The sequence below is a fragment of the Pyrgilauda ruficollis genome, unplaced genomic scaffold (assembly GCF_017590135.1).
Source record: "Pyrgilauda ruficollis isolate IOZ18807 unplaced genomic scaffold, ASM1759013v1 scaffold35, whole genome shotgun sequence".
Lineage (NCBI taxonomy): Eukaryota > Metazoa > Chordata > Aves > Passeriformes > Passeridae > Pyrgilauda > Pyrgilauda ruficollis.
Genome location: NW_024524934.1, coordinates 4034091 through 4054223, shown reverse-complemented (window position 1 = coordinate 4054223; position 20133 = coordinate 4034091). Strand labels below are relative to the sequence as shown.

Below are 20133 nucleotides of genomic sequence, written 5' to 3'. Positions count from 1 at the left end.
TTATTAAAGCTACATACTAAGCATGAAAAAGAGGCTATGAAATGCTGAAGACCAGAGAGAGCATTATTGTCTGAACTGAAGAAGAGGCTTTGAGAGTCACCTGTATCCTGTAACCACAGTGCTCTTTATGGTTCTAACTTTAGTTTTAGCTTGTCTCATTAGTTTCATTTTTTAGCTAGTTAGTTTTTCAGCTAGTTTAGTTTTTTCTAGTCTCATTTTAACTGCATTTCATCAGCTGCATTCTTTTGGTATCTTTGGAAATCTCACCCTGATTGCCCCCGACTTCTTCAGGCTCTTGGATCCATATGTTGCTACCAAATTTATGGGAATTCCTAGGAAGGTGAACAGGCTACTTTGCTGGACAAAATTAAGACTGTCTAAATGCATGTGGTTATTATGCAATGCTCTGCAATTAAATGAAAAGCTCCAAATAAGAAGGAAGGAGCAATAAGGGTTCTTCTATAAACATCCTATCAAGAGCTGTAGGAGTGGGAAAGAGCATCAGACCCATAGCACTGTTACTCTGTCACCTTGAGTTTTGACAAGGGTAGGTTTTTCCATCTGAGAAATATATGACAAATTTTTGTCATTTTGAATGACCTATGAATCACATGAAGTCAAAGGAGCACAGTGTACTACAAGCCAGTGTAATCCTGTCTGAATTCAGACCAGTTGTGGGAAACCTTATGGATCAAAGATAAGGGGACTTTGTCCTCTAGGGTTGTGATTGTGATTGTCTCTGTTGTAGGTAGAAAATGAATAAGCATTATGGATGATGGGCAAACTGATTGCCCCCCAGTTCTTTCCCCAATAATAGTTTCCACTCCTTTCAGCAGAGGAAACTATAGCCTAAATTCTCCTGGAGGTTATTTAAGTGTTTCTTGTGTTTATTTTCTGGATGAACCTGGCTCTTTGAAAAACTGCACTATGTCTTTCAGCTACTTGGAGTTCTTGGACAAAAAATCTAAGGGTTCCAAGAAAAAGCAGAATCATATCTTTGTAGAAAGTTAAAAATAATATTTTCCATGAGTTTAAAAACCAATAAATCTTTCAACAAAGAATATTATTTACAAATACCCTTTCAGACAAATATACACGGGGGGGGAAAAAGCCCAAACCAACAAACCAAACAAACAGAGAAGTTAATTTGCATGGTAAGTTCAATACCTGCCAACTGTTGTTTATCAGAGACAGCAAAATAGCAAGCCTTTTGTTCTGCCCAAATGCATTATTCTTCTGTTTGGAAAGCTTTGGTCTAATGCCTCCTGAACATTGGAGTTTATTTCTTAGCCAGATATTTTAGCAAGGCAAAGTAGATGCAGTAAGTCTGTCTGTCAGTCTTCCCTAGCAACTTCTGGACCTGTTGGCCAAGAGGGGTAGAAGAGAAGTACCTCAGTTGCTCCCTCCACAGAGAGAAACACTCAGTCCCAACCTACTAGAAAGTCAGCACCCTTGTTCCTGAAAATCCTTATTTTATGAGTGAAGTCTGAGAATTGAGTATCTTTTAAATGTTTTCTTTTTAGAAATTGTGCATGAGGGGCGATAAGTGCTGTGGTACTTCTTTGTATTTGAATGGAAGGAACGAGCTTAGTGACATCTCAAAAATGTGTGCCCCTTCTTTACTCTTGAGCAAATCTTCTATTTGGGAGTGTCAAGTCCAAAATATTCTAGTGCCCATGAAATATTTGATTATTTTCTTTTATAAATGCTTCTCTTGGTTGTTCTTTTTCAGTCTGATGAAATTGCATTTATCTAGGAACCATATCAAAACCTCTTCAAAGTTTCACATGGATGTTCATTAGGTATCAATTTTTACAAGTCAGATTTTATTCTTAAAGGAATGTGTCTTTTCTGTGTCTTAGTTTTCTGCTCTCTAGTTAGATAAATCTTTTTCTGGTGGTGCTGATATCTTAGGCCAGCACACTATGCTGTCTCTCTCTCCTCTGTCCGTAGATGCACAAATGTAGCTGTTGTTTTCTGGGATTTTTTTTTTTTTTGGTAGGCCTAGTGTCCTTTCAGTACCCCAGCATCCTTTACTTACCTCTCTGCTTCTTGTTATTCTTTGATACTGCTGTTTCTCACAGTGACACTCTTTTTTGTTCTGGCACAAGCTGGAGTCACTTAGTCACATCTGGGATAGGAGTTCTGAATGTCTCTGAGAGGAAATGCACCCAAAGGAAAACATAGACCCAGAGCACATTTTTATCTAAAGCACACAAAAAAAAAAAAAACCAAAACATAATGAGCTTATTATATTGCATTTTCGTTATTGAAAAACAACATTTCTAACTGGAAAAGAATGGCATCTGCCTCATTTGAGCTTGATTCGTTGGTTTTGGGGTTTTTTATTTTAATCCTTTTAGAGATGTGTATTACTATGGTCCTGTGCAGTAATTAGCAGTAAGTTTTAGGATTTCTTAGCATCAGGCAGAAAGCTTTGCTTCTCATAGCAAATGTCCCCTTTGGGAAGGAAGTTTCAGATGAAGAGCATTTCACTGGATCAATAGATGACACCAACAGAAAAGGAAGCTGGCATTTGTCTTGTCGTGTCTTACATGCAGCTATGGGCTATAGAGGAAAGTATGTTATCTAGAGATTGCCTCTGATGAGGGGATATCCCTCAAACTCCCAGTGCAGCTAGCAATCATGCATTGATTTTTGAGAAACAAGCTGTAGCAATTTTTAAGTTTCTGTTTTATCCCGTGGAACCAGAGAAATAAAGATATGTCTTCACACTGAAGGAAAATTTGTGAAATTTCTTTCCAAAGGCAGACAGGCAGCCTATTATAACTCTACCTGACACCTTAAACACAGCTGGTATCTCTTGTGTCATACAGTATAACAGGTGGGAAGGAGAGCGCTGCGCAAGGAATTATGGAGTTTTTCCTTCTTTTCTTTCTTTTCTTTCTTTCTTTCTTTCTTTCTTTCTCTTTCTTTCTTTCTTTCTTTCTTTCTCTTTCTTTCTTTCTTTCTTTCTTTCTCTTTCTTTCTTTCTTTCTTTCTTTCTCTTTCTTTCTTTCTTTCTTTCTTTCTCTTTCTTTCTTTCTTTCTTTCTTTCTTCTTCCCTTCCTTCCTTCCTTCCTTCCTTCCTAACTCCTGATTTCTGTAAACAACCCCCTAAAGGTACTCCCCCACCTATAGCAGCCCACTGTAAAATGGATAAGGTTCTCATTATGTATCCTCCATGTCTTGATCATAATTTCTTATCATGGTTGACATTCTGGTCCAGTTATATCAGGTACATTCTGTGTAAGTCCTTTAGAAGACCGGGATAAAACCCTGCTGAATGCAGGATCATTTTGCCTTGGGCAGAGAGTTAGTCAAAGTGCACATAGTTCAAGGTGGATTTCTAGTCAGATTCTGCAGTACTGGGGCATTCTGAAAGAAGTATTTTTGAATTGAACATAGCTCAGAAGGAATTAAATTAGTTCTTTAATGCTTGGTTTTTCTCCAGAGCCATCAACACAAATTACTTTCTAAAATAGGCAGCAAATATAATAACACAGCATTAAACTGAAAAGAAAAAAGTTAATACTGTTATTACGTGATGCATTTTGTTGCACTAAATTGTATGGATAATTTCCACCATAATTTCAGTGGTGTTTACAAAGATCTTTTAAAAATATTTCAGTTTAGCATTTCCTATAACTGTGTTTTTCATAATGTAATTGAATTTAAGATATCTGTACAGTATCTCAGTTTTCTGAGATAACTGCTTAATGGTGGTTTTTTCTGAGATAACTGGTAAATGGTGTTTTAAATATAATAGTATCCTAGAGTATTCTGCACATGCACATAAGTCCTTTATTTTTTTAAGGCTCTTAAAGATTTAATTAAGCTGGCCTAACACAGGTTTGCTTCTTTGGGAAAACATGTATTAAAGCAAAAATATTTTTGTAATATGCAGTGTAGTAGCATCACTCATCTGCTCAAACCTAAGATTTTTCTCTTTCATCAAACTGTGAAGAAGAGTTCTTCCAAAATTGTTATAGGTATATTTGGAAAATGTATGCCTTGTAAATACTCTAAACACTGCAAGCAATTTTCTGTTTGTGAGATTTCTTTTTTTTTATGTATTACACTTTGTTGTAGTTTCATGAATTACCTTGTCTGGCCATGTTTAAATCTACAGGGATTTATTTTTAACTGTATTCTAATTGGTATTACCTGGGTCATGTCTTACTTCATTCTCTTCATCAGGGCTATTCCTGAGTCAAACACTTCTGTTCGTGGACATGTTGCTGCATAACATAATAAAAATCAAAAAGCTTTAATTGATATAGAATAAAAAAAAAATTTCCAATGTCAAGATTTCTCCAAATACATGTTCCATTGTTCCCACAGACTCCAGCCCTTTTTTTTCTGCCTAGTTCTTCCTTGTAAATTTGCTACAAAAAAGAAAAGGTCATTTTTGTCAGGTCAGTACAGAAGATTCTGGAGATCTGACTGGAATAACACTAATGGTGTTTTAGAAGCATTTTCATGCACAAGCTTACAGCTATAAGTTTTTTTCCTTTCTTTTTATCATTACACCCACCTATTCTTATGGTGCATAAGAATTATAATTCTGCACAAGAACTGAATGGTGCATTTGGTTTAACAGCTGACATCCTAACTCCAGCACTTACACATACATACAATTTAATTGTGGCAAGGGAGTCAATGCATGCAGGAATTCAGCTTTTGTTTCATCCTGTTGCTGTGAACACCAGACAGAAGTCAAAGGGCTTTGACTCGTGGCTTGTCTGTGTTTGTGTAAGATGAAGTTTCATTTCTGTATGGCCAGACCTTCAGAAAGAAACAGAGAGGATCGTGGTGTGCTGTGTGTCTTCTGCCTGCTCTGCCCACAGCAGCCACCAGTCTGTTGATTCTCACTCAGGGAAGGTGGCTGTTTGTCTCCAGCTGTACAGACCCATGCTCCTAGTGTGATGCTGCTGCTAATTAAGCACATGATGGAAAAGATCAAAGCTGTGCCTTTCCCTCCCCACAACTTTTTTTTTTTTTTTTTTTAATCCACTCCACAAGGCTGTTTCTTATTTTGATGTTTCATCTCTCTCTGCCACAATGTTTTTTTGGTAATCTCACCTGTATGCTTGGTGGAGTTTCAGCTGGTGCTGGATTGCCATTTTAACTTGGCAGCTTCGGGGTCTTGCTTCCCAATGGCCTGCCAGCTAAATTGGTGTGTTACAGATGAATGCACAGCTCACAGATGGTGTTTGAGTGTTTAGTGGCTCTCAGAAGTAGATATGTATTTGGTCAGGAGGAAGATTGCATTTTTTCTCCAGACAGAGCACATGTCCTTGGGGAGGTTTTCTGTGTCAAGGTAGAAAACAGTTCCACACATCAGGTACAGGGGACTCTCCTAGCTTAGGCACAAGTACTGCCTACAAATATATATGTATTTCTTTACTTTTGGATAGGGTACATGCTCCTATTAGCATAAATAAGAAGTTTTAAATCTTGATTCTCCTGAATGTCTGTAGACATTTTAAGTCCAGCATTTCACTTCCTGTAGTCTTTAATTTCTTTTTTAACTGAAATAAGCTTGAATGTGACCCTGTAAACTTCTTTTCCAGGTCCTAAACACTGTTTTATTGCTCATGCACAAGACTGAGCATTCAGCATTACTTACTGCGTGAACAGCTTTACAGATAATGCTGGGATTTTTTGAGAGCTATACTTCCTCTAACATCTTGCATCCTCCCCTGTGTGGTTTGTGCCTTTTTCTCATTCATTCATTGTCATCTTATTTACTTAAAGCAGTCAGAGGGCAATAAGTAGGGGAGGAGTTACATGCCTTCTTTTGCTTCTTGACTGGCCTAGTCATGTCATGAGGATGAATAACAGAGGCTGTCTGCTGCCTTTTGTTCCTTTCTAGAATGAAATAAAAACCAGAGCTGCTTAAATGTTCTGAAAGCTGCACTCGATTTCTTCACTTCATGTTTGTACCCATCCAGAGCTGGAAGCAGCCAGACTGGAATATTTTAACAAAGTCTGTACTTGTAAGATTTCCAGACTGTTTTGCCAAGCCACTAAGCTCTTGAAAATGCAGTTAAGCATGAAATAGGCAAAGTTTTAGTTGCTTACCTAAACTGCAGCCATGATGATAATAATTTCGTTTTTTGGTCATTTTTGCTTTGTCATTGTCAGATGCTCCTCAAAGCTGAAATGTGCAAAGCTTTGCCAGCTCTCTACAAGGAGCCACACTGTCCTCCAGCACTATTGCCACTCTGCTTAAATTTTGTGATTCTTTGTCCAATGCTTTCTTGCCCAGCTGGGTAAGAAATCTCTTCTTGTGAATGTCTCCATTAATTCCCTTAGGAAATTCTCAGTTAGCTAAAATCAGGAGATGGGCTCCTCTGCCAGCCTAACACTTTTGGGTAAAGGGACTGCCGAGGACATAAATCTGCTGCTCTTTGCCAATTTTCTGTTGTCATAAACTCTTTTATAGTGAAAGCTGACTGTCCACCATCTTCAGGCTAGCACAGTTATATCCAGAGCAATATGAATCTGTCAGCACTTTCTTCCCATCCTCTTTAATGAATATTTCTTGGCCCGCTGGTCCAGAGTGTCCCCCGCCCAGCGCAGAAGAGCACAGTGGTTCCTCCAAGGATACAGCTGTGCCAGCACATAACCCCATGAGTGTGTTGTGGGAAAAGTTCAGCTGCTGTGTTTGTTCTGGCTCTTCGCTATGCATGTAATGCAAACACACCTAAGACATAGCTGATCCAGAGTTTACTGCTTGCTGGCTGTCTCCCATGAGCTGGCACAGCCTGGACCTTGGAAGGAGAGCAGCAACCATCAGCCTCCTTCTCCCCAGCTTGGTGGGGCAGCACGGATGTTTACAGGTGCAGTCACGTACTCGTGTCATATTCATTGCAATAAATGAAAACCAATTATTGCAGGTATTGGATTACTCTTTTTTCCTGTTTCACACAAATGTTTAATTCCTAAAAGCCCTGATTTTGGATTTTGGATTTTGCTTCTGGCAGTTTCTTTTTCCCAACACAGCTGCACCTGAAAAACAAACATGCCATGATTTCCAGCATCTCTTCTATATCATGACTTTGGGTTTTTCAGTAAGCAGTAGGTCAAATTCTCCTATGAGCATTTGCATGTTGAGGAACTACCTAATGTCCCCTCAGGTCTTTTGTCACCTCTCTCTCAGCAGATCGCCCCTAGGTAATCCTTGTAACTGTTTATGATACCTGCTTTCTTGGTTGCTTGCAAACTGAAGACTATGAAGCGTAGGTGTGTCCTGGAAAGAGCTAGGAAAAAACAATGCCTCCATTCTTGGCAAACGCTCTCCCTGGTTATATTCACTTTGCATACAAATAAACAAAAAAGTAATATTTTATTAGGAATCCAGTGGATAGAATAATGGACTGTAACTCAGCAGAGCTTGGTTAGCAGTTCTGCCATTGGCTTATTGGGCAAAGTGATTTGTGTCATCACCATACTGCCTGGGATAAAGACAATTTCTTTGTAATGCACTACGAGCCTTGAAAAGGAAGAATATTATGCAGAGGGAATAATAATAAAGTCCTTCTAACAATAATAAAATTATGTGTTTTATATGTATGTTTATATATGTTGTGCACAGCGGAACGAACCATATTCTCTTCTCCCTCATGCTCCATCAGTGATGCTTTGAACTGGTTTCCATTTGAAGGGTTACATGTATTAGTGTACTAATTTTAGATGCGCCTTCAGATACAGGTGTGATTTTACCCTGAAAGAGATAACATTTCATTGTAGTAACACTGGGCAGCATTTCCTGCCTCTTCTTTTCTGTTGATAAGCCATAAAGGACTAAGTTTGGGGACCCTACCATTTAGAGTGGTGGTGGGGAAGAGTATTTTTTGTTTGTGAACTGGGTAAGCGTATTGCACTGACTCTTGGGCTGTAAGGACTGCATATGATTCCCTGAAGGTAATTTGCATAAACTAATTTTGTGTCTGCATTGGCTCTTTAAATCTTCTCTGTCTGTATGGGTGACAAAGAAACATTTATTTTGCCTTATTTTACGCAATGTAAATAATAGATACATTCAGGATAGATCCTGAATACCTCAGCTGATGAGCACCAGTGTAGCTCTGGAGTAAGCAGGGTTGCATCAGCTGAGGATCTACCCTGCCATCAGTTCTAAGTGCCAGCCTTGCAGTGCATTATACAAATGTTCACCGTAGTTTGTCAGCAACAAAGCTGTCACCCAACAATACACACTGCCTTCTATCAGCCATTACTTTTCTGTCATCATCATCAAGTGCAGCTTAAGAGAATCTGTGCATCGTTTCTTTCCTTCTGAACAATTTCCATGGAAATAATTGACCTGCTTTTATGGTAATTCGGTCTCTGCTGTTTGTTACTGCAGCATTTCCCAAGGAAAAATGCAAAACTAATGCCCTAGAACAAAAACATTCAGCCAAATTACTTACCAGTAATCCAAGGAATCACGGATAAATCCATTGCTCAAGTGGCTTCTCATTTGGAACTTTATGTAGTTTTCACCCAAGGGTTAAGGTTTGGTTTTATTGTGGGTGGAGGGGTTATTTTGTTTTTGAAAGGTAATACTCATGCTCTCTGCCCTACAGCAACTTTATATAAATCTCTTCTGCAAACTGTATCTGCCAGCACTGCCACTCCACCCCCAAGCTTTTACTACTAACACCAGCTAAAAATATTTAAAGGGACTGTTTCCATTTGTTTGGTGCATTTCATTTCATGTTTCTGCCTCTTCCTTTCTTCATTTTTCAAAAAAGTCAATAAGAGAGGTCATTTAAGCCTACTGTTTTGAAGTGGCAACCAGTAAACAGCCTTACAGCATGATTAATGAGTTCTCAGGAACAGTTTCCTGAAACTCACAAGTAAGTTGGGGCCAACTGAATTAGTTTTAAAGTGAATAAAGATATTCCAGTTATGGGCTGGGACTTTCACTGAGTCACTGTGTAGGCTACATTTTCCACCAGTTTCTACCACTGGCTGAGGGTGCTCATGTCAAGGAAGTATAACCTAGCACAGAAATGACATTCAGAATCTGGACTTCCAACAAGATAAACAAATAAGTGCTTAATTTCCATTTAAGAGCAGGAAATTGTGATCAAGGCATTTGATGAAAATCGTGAAGTCTTAAAAAGGATAATTGCTGTTACAAAAATTAAACTAAATGTTGTTTGATTCTACCCTATGGACATATTTGTCTTGATTTCTTTGACTTCCAACAAGCTTGGGTTTCTGTGGAGTTTCTAGGCTGCTATTGTGTTTTTCAGAGGAAAGGTGTAACTAAGGAAAGACATCATAGATGCTCTTCTGCTCGTTTAGGCAGGATCATTCTGTGGAAGGCTTTTGGGTTTGATAAGTGGGCACATTCTGAATTTCTCTACTTTCATTTATAAGTTTGTTGAGCAGATGGATTCCCGTGGCTGACAGAGCCAGCTTCTCAGCAGGGATGACACTGGGGAAGACATCAGTTCTCTTTTGACCTCTCAAAAGTGGGAGTAGTGTGTGGAGCAATGGAGTGATGGAAGTACATATTATTTTCATTGCTGCTTAAACCTTAAGGAAGTTCCATAGCCACACTTTGTATGGTGTGCTCACACTGTGTACAGAAGCACCTTCCACACAGCGAGTGACAGAGCTGGAATGAATGTGTTCATGGAGCTCCTGTGAAAGTACTGATTGCACTGGGAGCTCCTGCTGCAGTGAGCAAGGGCTTTACTCACCTTGCCAAACAGTTGTTTTGGTCACCAGGGTTTTTTGCTATTCCTGGTGCTCCAGGACTGCCATGAATGAAAAAGGATTGAGTATTTTCAGTGCTCTGAACTGTGTGCTCTTCTTCTCTGTTTGTGTGTTGGGTTGGAGGAATAATTTACGTTCTTGAAACATTTTATGGGCGGTCCATTGAATATTTTGTCTGGTGTTGCTTATTTAGAGGTAGCTTCAATTAGTGAATTGAGAGTAAATGAACTAATAGTAGATGATTTTTACATAAAATGAAGTGTTGAGCTAAATCCAAATTCTTTTTAAATATACATGGTTACTCGTGCTCTTGGCACAGAGATAAAGATTGGCAGTGATCCCTGTAGGATGTGGATTTCTGACATGGGTGAGGCTGGATGGAACGTCTATGTAATTCTGCTTGTTTTTATGAATAAACTATTTGGTCTAACTAAAATACAGTGTGGTTAATCCTGCCCTATTAACTTTTCTCAAAGAGTGAATGCTTTAAGAGTAAATTTGATGGAAGCTATTAAGGATGACAAAAACTTTGTTATATGAAAGGAAGTGTAGTGCAATCTAGCTGCAGAGTTCAGAACATTTAGAATTCCATGGTTACTGTAGTATAATACCACAGTCAATTATATTTCTTATTTTACATTTTTCTTTGTCTCTTTCTCACACAAGCCTAGACTATGAATTCATAATGTTAATGAAAAGTGTTGTGATGTTCCTGTAGGCTGCTGTAGGAAAATAATTACAACATGAGGAAGGTCATTCATGATGTGGCCCTTCTCTAAAGTAGGACTTTGTGGCTGATTAGGACATAAGCAAAATGGACTACATAACTTGAAAAAACCTTGAAAACCCCTGACAGATCATCCTACAGTCACTGCAAGAATCAGCTTTCTCAGCCCAACAGATCTTTCTGTGAAAAGTTTTAGTTACTGTACTTGAGGCCTTTAGTGACCCAAACCCTACTTTTTGGTGCTGTGCCCCTGACAACTTCTCGTCCTCTCCTTCTCCAACCATGTAACTAAAGCCTGAGCCTTCTCATGAACAAAGGGGCTGGCTGACAGCCTGCCATCTCCTCCACATGCATCCTGCTCAACACTGTGGATCAGGAGTAACATGATGCCAAGGCTGGTCTCAAAATCCAGCCTTATGGCTGGCAGATTTGGCGGGTTAGTTTTTCCTTCTCATTCAAACCGAGATTAAATGTAGAAACCTTTTAAGTTTCTTCTCTATTGCTATTCACAGCTCTGTTTGTGACTGCTGGAGAAAGAGATGTACACAGCTACTTAAGAAATATGTGTAGACAGGAAAGCTCTTTAAAAGAGCACAAAATACAGTGCAAGTATGTCTGCCGCTTCTTCTTCAGTCACATGCTACAGTTTAAAAAGCCAGCATGTTTTCTTCCACAAAAAGACCTTTATATTTCTGAACTTTCAGAAGCCTTAATCAATATAAATAACAGTTTGAGCATGATGACATCATATTCAGTCCCAGCGTTGTGCATCTCAGCAGCTTAGTCATTTAAATCAGTGGAAATAAGCATAGCAGTTAGAAGTTTTAAAAGGTCAAAGAAGCTACTGTCTTTTCAGCTTTGAATCAGCTGAGAGACTCCAGTTTCTGGGAAACATAATGCCAAGGCTGCATCTTGGCATCTCATTTCCTCTTTCCACCTCCTTTGAAGCACTACAGTAATTAGCTTAAAGGGAAAATCACATCACATTCAGTAGCAGAATCCTTTACAATGAAAGTTCCTTTCTATTTTCTCTTTTACTTGAAACTAAAGAGGAGTTTTAGCCCACATTGTGTACTCAATATTTTGACTGAAGTGCTCTTACCCAAATGCCAAAAAGCTGTTCACAGGTTTTCAGTAAAATTAATACTTTTCAGTACAAATATGACAAGTTCTTTTACCATTTCCTCAGAAGGAAAACAAGTGATAAAGTGTTCCTCAGAGAACAATTTGTGAGAAATATTAAAATAAAAATGAAACCAAAAGGCTTTTAAAACCTTTGTTTTAAATATGATTTGTTATCCTTTTAAAAGTGGCAGCGTGATTTCTGGGAGGAAGCCACCTCTCACCTAGACTGCCATGAAAAAACACTTCTTTTGTTTTGTTTTGTTTTTAATGTCAGATGCAAAGTTGTGATCAGAACCTGTGCTACGTTATCTGTACAGCAGGACTCTGCAACTGCTGCCTCTTATGTGCTTTTACGAATGACTCTTTGTTTTGTTTCTATGCATTTCTAGCTGCCACTCTGCTGCTGCTGATGTGAAAGTGTCCAGGCAGGTTGTGGAGCGTTTCCACTTTGTGGTGTACACGGCCTTTTCAGAGCTGGGAGCCACACGCTGGCGCTCCAGAGACTTCTGGCTGGTTGCACTGCTGGTGGTTTTGCTTTGGTTCCTGAGACTTTACCTGCATTACTTGAGCCAGTGGCTCTTCCTTCGGACAATCTCAGTTCCTGTTACAAAGTAAGTCCTGCTAAACTCTTTTCTCTATGGGGATATTTCTCCAAATAGCTTGATTCAAAGCAGGTGGTTTGCACTATGAGGAGAACTGATGGTTAAGACTCATGCTAAGAGCTCAACATGCAAGCTCTGATAGGAGCCCTGCAGAAACTAAGAGTGCGTAACAAGGACTGCATCCAGAGTCCAGTGATCTGATATGCAAATGTGCATATCAGGTGGAGGTGTTGGTAATGTAAACTTTAAACCCAGAATATGACGTGTGCATTTGTGTAACTTGTGTCATGCCTAGCTCTCTCCCATCTGAGATACTCAGCAGGTTATGCATCTTCCAGAAGATTAATTTATCACTTTGGATAAAGTATTTCAAAATGCCTAAGGAGTGCACAAAACTGAAGAAGCATTTAAATCATATTTCATGCTACCAAAGTGATCTATGAGTAAAATACTTATAAGAATTTAACTTTGATATATCAGTTTTACTGTGAGTACTGCAATGAGTTGACATATTTTTACTGTATAATACATTGACTTCAGCTCAGGAATTAGACCTCTCTAGAGTGTTGCAGGAAAATCATTGCTTGTCATTACCTGGTATGAAAAAATCCAAAGATGGACTACAAGTCCACTAGGTGATAAACAGCTGACTCTATTCATGTTTCTGTGTGGTAGAGAAGGGTTATACAGAGCAAAAAGATTCCATCATGCGTAGGAAAGGAAATAGTTCTCTGATGGAAACCCTTTTTTTTTCTTTTTTTTCACCTTAAAGCATCACATAAACCTGAATCAGTCAGCATGAGCCAGCAATATGTAACTCTCTGACCTATGTCTGGTGTGGTAGTGGTATTGATTATTGGCTGAAATTTGAACAAGGTATCTGAGCAGACTCTGGACCGTGGTGGGTGTTAAGGTGGTCTTCTAGATCTTAATACAAAGCCAGCCATCTCTCACTTCTGGTCTTGCACAGGCCCTGTCAGCTTAGCCAGCTGGCACTAAAACTTCTGGGAGGCCAAGCATCAAGAGTCTGCGAAAACAAAGGGAGCTCAACAGAAGGAAGCAATGCATGAGAAAGTGGTGGTCAGTTCAAAGCCACTAGTCACAGCTGTCCCAGGCAGTCAGCTAGATAAAGGATAATGGTCTCAAGCCAAAATGCCCTGGATCAGCATCCCAGTCTGTAACTGTGGGCTTGAACAATGAGACTGAGCTGAGCATTCTCTAGTCCTACCAAATGTAGTGGTAACACTCACAAGTAGGGAACAGAGTGAGAATTAAACCACTTTACCTTTAGTTAGGAGCAGAATTTAAGCCATTTCAATAGGACTGAAATTTTTGCCTCAAATTTCATCATCTGTGTGAAGCTCACAATGCCATGCTGTTCGTGTCTCTTACAGTGCCAGAAAACTCGCTCATGGTATGAGCTTTGCAAATCCCACTGTCTCATGGTGGTAAGAGGGACATTTCCAATCACTTTAGGAGTGCTAACAGCTGTCTTCCATAGCACATTTTCTGCTTTGTGCAGTGCCCAAAGGTGCTGCTGGGCAGAGATGGGTGAGCTCCTGGGGCCTGTGCTCATGTTGGTGCATCTGGGAGGTAGCGCCTTCCTATAGCCTTTCCTGAACAACCCCTAGAGCCAGGATCTGTACCCAGTGAACTGAGAGTCAGAGGGGAACCAAGGATGCAGAGACAGGAGGAGGAAGAAGTTTGTTTTTTTTTCTAACGAGCTTCACAGAGTTTTTGGTCAGAGGGTTGTGACACAGATAGGAATGCAACTTTACAACTCAGCATGCATGATCCTACCTTCTTTCAATGGCTTGCTCAGCAGCACAGACAAACGCTCTCCTTTTGCTTGTTTACAGATTCCAGCTCTTCCCTCACACTGTGGAACTGTGCTACCAGAACTCCTTGCTGCACACCAGTGAAGAGTTGGCCATGGTTGTGGTGGGACCCCTAACCTTGAATGCAGGGCTGCTTCTCATGGTCCTGATCAGATGGGGCTGTCAGCAGCTGTTTGACTCATTCCCTTCCTTCTTGTCAAAGTTTATCATAGCTATGGGACTATGGACAGTGCTAGACCCCTTGGCAGTGTTTGTAGTGGATTCATTCCTGGGGGTGAGTCACTTAAAATAACTTGGACATGAGAACTTGATGTAGAAGTTTGTTTTATTCAGTGAATCACTGAAAGATATGAAAATCCACCCCTGGCACTAGAACATAAAAGTTAAAAAGAAATTAAATAATAATGTTATACATTACCTTTTTATTAACAAAATTCCCATCTAATGGAGTCACTGTGTTTCTGCAGAAAATTAAGAGCACTGTACAAGCCATATTTGGAGATAAGAAAGTAAATCCACTGCTGGAGTGATTGCATCTGCTTTGAAAAGAATTACTGCAATTTTGGATGTTAATGGGGATGGTTTAATGAGCAATCCTAATTATTAACGTTCAGATTTTTCTAAACATCGAAACAGATAAAATGAAAAAATTCAGGTTATCATGCACTTCTCTGACACGCAAGGTAGTTAATATAATTTACTGGCACACCTAAAAAGACTTGTGAGATTGAAAGACAGACATCATTCAGGAGAGAGTTTCATCATATGTAAAAACAGGAGAGCAAAGTTGCCAGCTCTGTCTGTGCCTGTGTATGGGCTGTGTAGCCCAACTGTTCTTGGGTGGCTGCAGACTTTTATCACATCTGAGATAATGCCCAGTATGCCAGAGCACAAATTTCAAATTTGCGTCTCCCTGTTTATGTGACACAGGCTCTATTCAATGGTTGCAGGATGGTGAGATCTTTTCTAGGGTTGTAGTATTGCGCCTCTTCTGCCCTTGCTGGTCTTTCAAAGTCATCTACATTTCGGTTGCTCACTCCAGATGAAATCGAATCTAATCTACAGGTCTTGTTGTGGATCAGGTTTTCTCAGGTCTCTTGGTTCTTCGTCATCTAACCTGCGCTCTGCAGGTGATTTTTCACTCTTTGCACAATGTTTTCCATTGCAGTGGTTTTGAAAATTAAAATTCAGCTCTTCAAGAAATATAATTGGAGTTCAGTTGAGAGGTAATCGCAATACTTTTGCGATTGCCAACACTCTCTAGTTTTCACTTGAGCAGCCTGCATTTATTTATTTATTTTTTTATTCCATGATGTAAAATATGCACAGTATTGAATTTTAATTGTAATTATTCAGATTATTATTTTTTTTTCCTAAAAGAAAAAGATATATTTGCTCAATAACCAGGGTAGGAATACTGAAATGTTTAAATAGATTTTTTTATCCCCTCTAATACTAGTGTATTAATAAAAACTGGAAGAGAGGATAAGGTCTGTCTTATCTTTCCTACACTTGCATTGAGAAAATCGTTGCCATTGACTTCAGTGGAATTATGCTCAGTTCTACACAGACTGGATTACTTATCAATTTCAAATAGCACTTGGGCAGGGGGAAACATGAGATACAAGTAAAATGACTTAGTTTTTCATTAAAGTGTTAAAAATGCACACACTTCTCTGTACTTCATATTGAAAATTTGGCAGTCTTACCCACCAAGATTATCTTTGGTAGAAACTCATTTGTTCAAATATTACACAATATACTGTATGTATCCTTTCCAAAATGAAACTATATCTCTTACATGTGTTTTCATTATTGCATTTGTAAATTTTTTTTCTCTTGGCATTCTTTCAGCAGCTATTTCAGATTTGCTTGCCAATCTATTTTAGATCAAACCTTTTTAAAATAGTCTTTTGTGGTAATACGAGTTATTTTAGTGCTAGAATGTATTTTAGTATTCAAAATGGCCTTAATACTTATGAAAGATGACAGATAGCCCTGGAGACAAAGGTTTCTGTGTTTACTAACTAATGTTTTTTATTGTTAAGGAAAGGCTGGAGAGCAGTTGCATATTTGGGGGGTGTTTCAAGTCATCATCCTAAATGCTGTGTCAAATGTGTTATTTCAAATTTCATTTACTGTCAGCTTGTAGAAAGATGTTTCAGGAATAAGAAACATTCCCATGCAGTTCAAGTTCCTGTTCTGTCAGAGTTTTCCTGGGACCTCACTCACTTTGTCTGTCTGTGGCTTCCAAATTACAGAAAACAATGCCACCTCCCTGGCCACATGGATGCGTGTCATTATGAAAAACAGGAGTCACTGCAAAAAGCTCACATGACCACCACATGTGGTGGTATGATGAGTACCTGAGAGAGATGTTGACAAATGTTATTTAAGCTATTTAAAATGAAGACATATTTCTTTGATCATGTCTTTGAGGACCACAGAAGTTATACAGATTGACAGAGTACCTTTGTTAGAAAAAAAGTATAGAGAAGTAAAGTTCTCCCACACCACTTTTGCTTTGCCATGGAGAATTGGTTGGGTAGGAGAGAAATTTATTCTTATTTGCCATTCAGACTTTTCCCTCTCTGGAGGAATGTCAGGACGTGACTGCTGTGCAGAGGATTTTCCTTGGTAGACAGTTGCTTCAGTAAGAAAGCAGTGGCTGCAGCCAATTTATTTATTTTTATTTTTTACTTTTTTTTTTTTTTTTTTTTTTTTTTTTTTTTTTTTTTTTTTTTTTTTTCTCCCCAAGAAGAGAAGATGGGGCAGGGAGATAGAAGAGAACCAGAGTATTTAATTCTTTTTGTAGTAAATATGTGACTCATCTTTATATGTCATTACCAGTCTCCTGGGACCTTCAATTTCCATGACAGAAACCTAGTAGCACTGCAAATGTTGAAGAGAGAACAAAAATGTACTCAAGAATCACAGTCCTTCAATAGCTGTCCTTCTTTTTCTGTGTCCATTCCTTTACTATGCACATCATTGCCAAAGTATCCAGAAATGTGCAGAAAGTTAGGGTTAATCTAGGCAAGGGTTAATCTAAGGGTTAATCTAGGCAAGTTGCTCAGAAAGGTGCAGATTTCTTGAAGCCTAAAGGTCACAGATCCTCTCTGAATGATGGACACTGGATGCTTTGGTGCTGCAGTTTCACATCCTTGCAAAATGTATCAACACAATCTAACATGATATAGGTGTCACCGTGTGACTTTAAAAAGGCAAAAGTAGAGAGAGGAATTTATTTTAGTTCTGAGCAGAAGACCCATGATATGTAGTTAAATTCTTCTAAATTGATCCAGCAGAGGGCAATAATATGTCAATACAGTAGCTAGTTCTTAAGAGCTAGATATGAAGAAAAAAGATTAAAAAAGGAAAATAATAGATTTTTTGAAAAGAAATAATTCAATATTATGCCTCCTTGGTCATTGCATAAAGGCAAATTTCAGCCTTCTGTCCCTGCCACTTGTCCTGAAATACACTAAGAGATTTCACTTCGAGCATTTTCACTGTGACATGGGTTTTCTTCAATAACCCACCTCTATATGGTAGATTTTAATTGCACTACAATAAGCTAGAAAGTAGTTTATTTCACATCCTGTGTTTAATTTAAAATTCTAACAGACTCCTAAGTTTCAGACTGCATGTCCCACAAATTACATTTAAATCCTTATTATACAGAGATTCATGTTTTGTCTCTATAGTCTAATCAGGTGTAACATTTTCTTATGTTGATTTTTTCTCCATGACAGCGATTTGGGAACAGCGTAGAGAAACCCATTGCTGATGCTGCAAAACTCTCCTGGGTGTTTCTAAGAGCAGGGGAGTCAGGAGTTCCTGGTGCCTTAATCACAGTGATGCTTTATACCATCCTGTTCATGATCTCATCAACAGTGTTGTACCTGTATTTTTTAAGGTATGTCTCTTAATCTCATTATTCCCTTAGGAGCTTGGGTTCCTTCCTCTTCTCCTGTTAGATAAAATAAGGTGACATCAGAAAAGATGTATCAGTGCCACACACCCAGAGCCCTGAACTGCAGATAATCAAGGAGGGGTTTGCTCCTGCTTAACTTTTAATGCTCTGGGATTGATGGGCAAAGCAAGTCAGAGATGGAGTTACTTATTTCCTCAGCAGGAACACAATTGATATAATGATTTTTCATAGATTCGAGAAGCCTCTGCTTCTTTGGCTTCAGGCAATTGTGCCTATGAAAGGGCTTAAGCTGTAAAGTGTGTGTACACATTTAGGTTCTTTGGAAAATGTTGTGTTTAGCCTTACAAGAAGGGGTTTTGTGAGAAACGGGAAAAATTTCAGAAAGCTACATATGATATGGAATGCAAAATCTCTGAATCTGCAGTTCCAGAGCCTTACATCCTTTTGATGATACAGGATTTTCGACTTGTGACTGTCATCATGACAGGACTTAATCCAAGTAATGCTTCCGTGACATAAGCTCATTTTCTAAACTCAGTTCCTCATGACGTTTGGCCAGCTACCTTTCTTGCCAGCTTTCTAGAAGACACCATTAGCTGTGCAGTCAATAGGGACAGGTGTGGGACACTGAAAATTATTTAGCTAGATTGTCAAATATATTGAATGAAAAAGTGTATGTTTTTTAATAAGTGGGTTGTTTACAATGCAGTAGGGACGTTGTGCTGGCCCTCAATTCATCCAATGAAGAACATTGGCAAGCACCAATAGAAAGCCACCTGCAAAGGCAAGATGCAGGCAGGTACAAGAACAGAAAATCTCAGCATACGCCCTCCACCTTACTGTATCATCCCTCAGTCCCCCTTCCACAAACTCTGTTGCAGCAGGCAGAAAAAGATAAATGGCAATCTAAATTTCTGCAAAGTATTTCAGAGTTCCTGCCTTCCTGGGAGCTGTACACAACTCCAGTGTACTGGCAGTCTAGTTAATTAGTTTTTGAGACGTTAATGCCTTCTTAATCATTGACTTAATAGTTTTGAATAGCTTCGTAAGTTTTAGCTGCTGTCGTTTATTACTCAGGAAAATTAATTTAAATTAAAACATTTGTAAGGCAGGTTTTTATGAGAATATTACCAACATCTTCATTGTCTGGGGAACAGGTGCAAGATCATCAAAGGTATCTTTCCTTCTGGATCAATTTTCCTGTAATGTTTTCCAATAAAGGGGTGGGGGAATAATGTTACTAGGGGGAAAAAAGGTTGTCTTAGCACAACACATTTTAAAAATGATTCATAGCAAAATACAAAAGCAAAGGGAAGATAACAAAATCTGTTACAGTGCATAAGGTCTTTGAAGTTCTTTGCTTGATAACAAAAGGAAACATTTTGAATACTGGAGTCTGTGCAGAGTAAACTTATATAATGAGCTTCTGCAATTGTATCAAGTTTCCCTTCCTTGAACATCTACAGCCAACACCATGGGAAACTTGGAACTAGGTAGGACTCTTGAGCAGCACACTGTCAGCCTAATAATGATAGAATTAAAACCTTTTAATATGCTTTTAAGGACAACATCTCTGCATTTCATAACACTGTTTTCTGAATGTGGACATAACAGCATTTGTTTTGAAGAAAGAATAGTATTACTGCCAGAGCAGTTCCCTTTGTGTGAATATTTCTCAGATGCCATATCTCAAATACATTCAAGTGGAATGTTGCTCAGCACAGAAAACATACATTTTTAAATAAGCATCCACCACATTTTTCTCTTGGAAGGTAAACCAGTATAAATATTGAGGGATACCTTCTGTACCTGAAGACTCCAATCCACAAGGGAGACTTTGGCTGTTGGATGGAGGAGGTGCTGTTTATTGGCATTACTCAGCAGTTTGCCATTACACTGAAGTGATTTGACAGTGTGTAAAAGAAGGGATAAGAACCCTGAACCCACAATATCACCAAACAAGCAGGGGAAGTGTCTGTTTCTGCCACAGCTAGAAAACTTCATGGCAGCACTGCTGAACAGCCACGAAGATAATGAAATAATGGGCAGGGGTTAAATAGCATCTACTTGTGTCTCTATAAACCAAAATACCTCAATAAATATGATTCCCCGTGAATGTCTTGGGAGTCTGTAGTACAACTAGCATGGAAAGATATTCTAATTGCT

General features: G+C 38.8%; 1 protein-coding gene across 1 annotated transcript in view; it reads left to right on the top strand.

The window, feature by feature from the left end:
* LOC121357760 overlaps positions 1 to 20133 on the top strand; it is a 116373-nt gene that overhangs the window by 93132 nt on the left and 3108 nt on the right. Inside the window, exons 15-17 of the mRNA XM_041475348.1 lie at positions 11980 to 12201; positions 14052 to 14304; positions 17786 to 17949. Coding sequence (XP_041331282.1) covers positions 11980 to 12201; positions 14052 to 14304; positions 17786 to 17949 — 639 coding nt within the window. The remainder of the gene's footprint in view (positions 1 to 11979; positions 12202 to 14051; positions 14305 to 17785; positions 17950 to 20133) is intronic.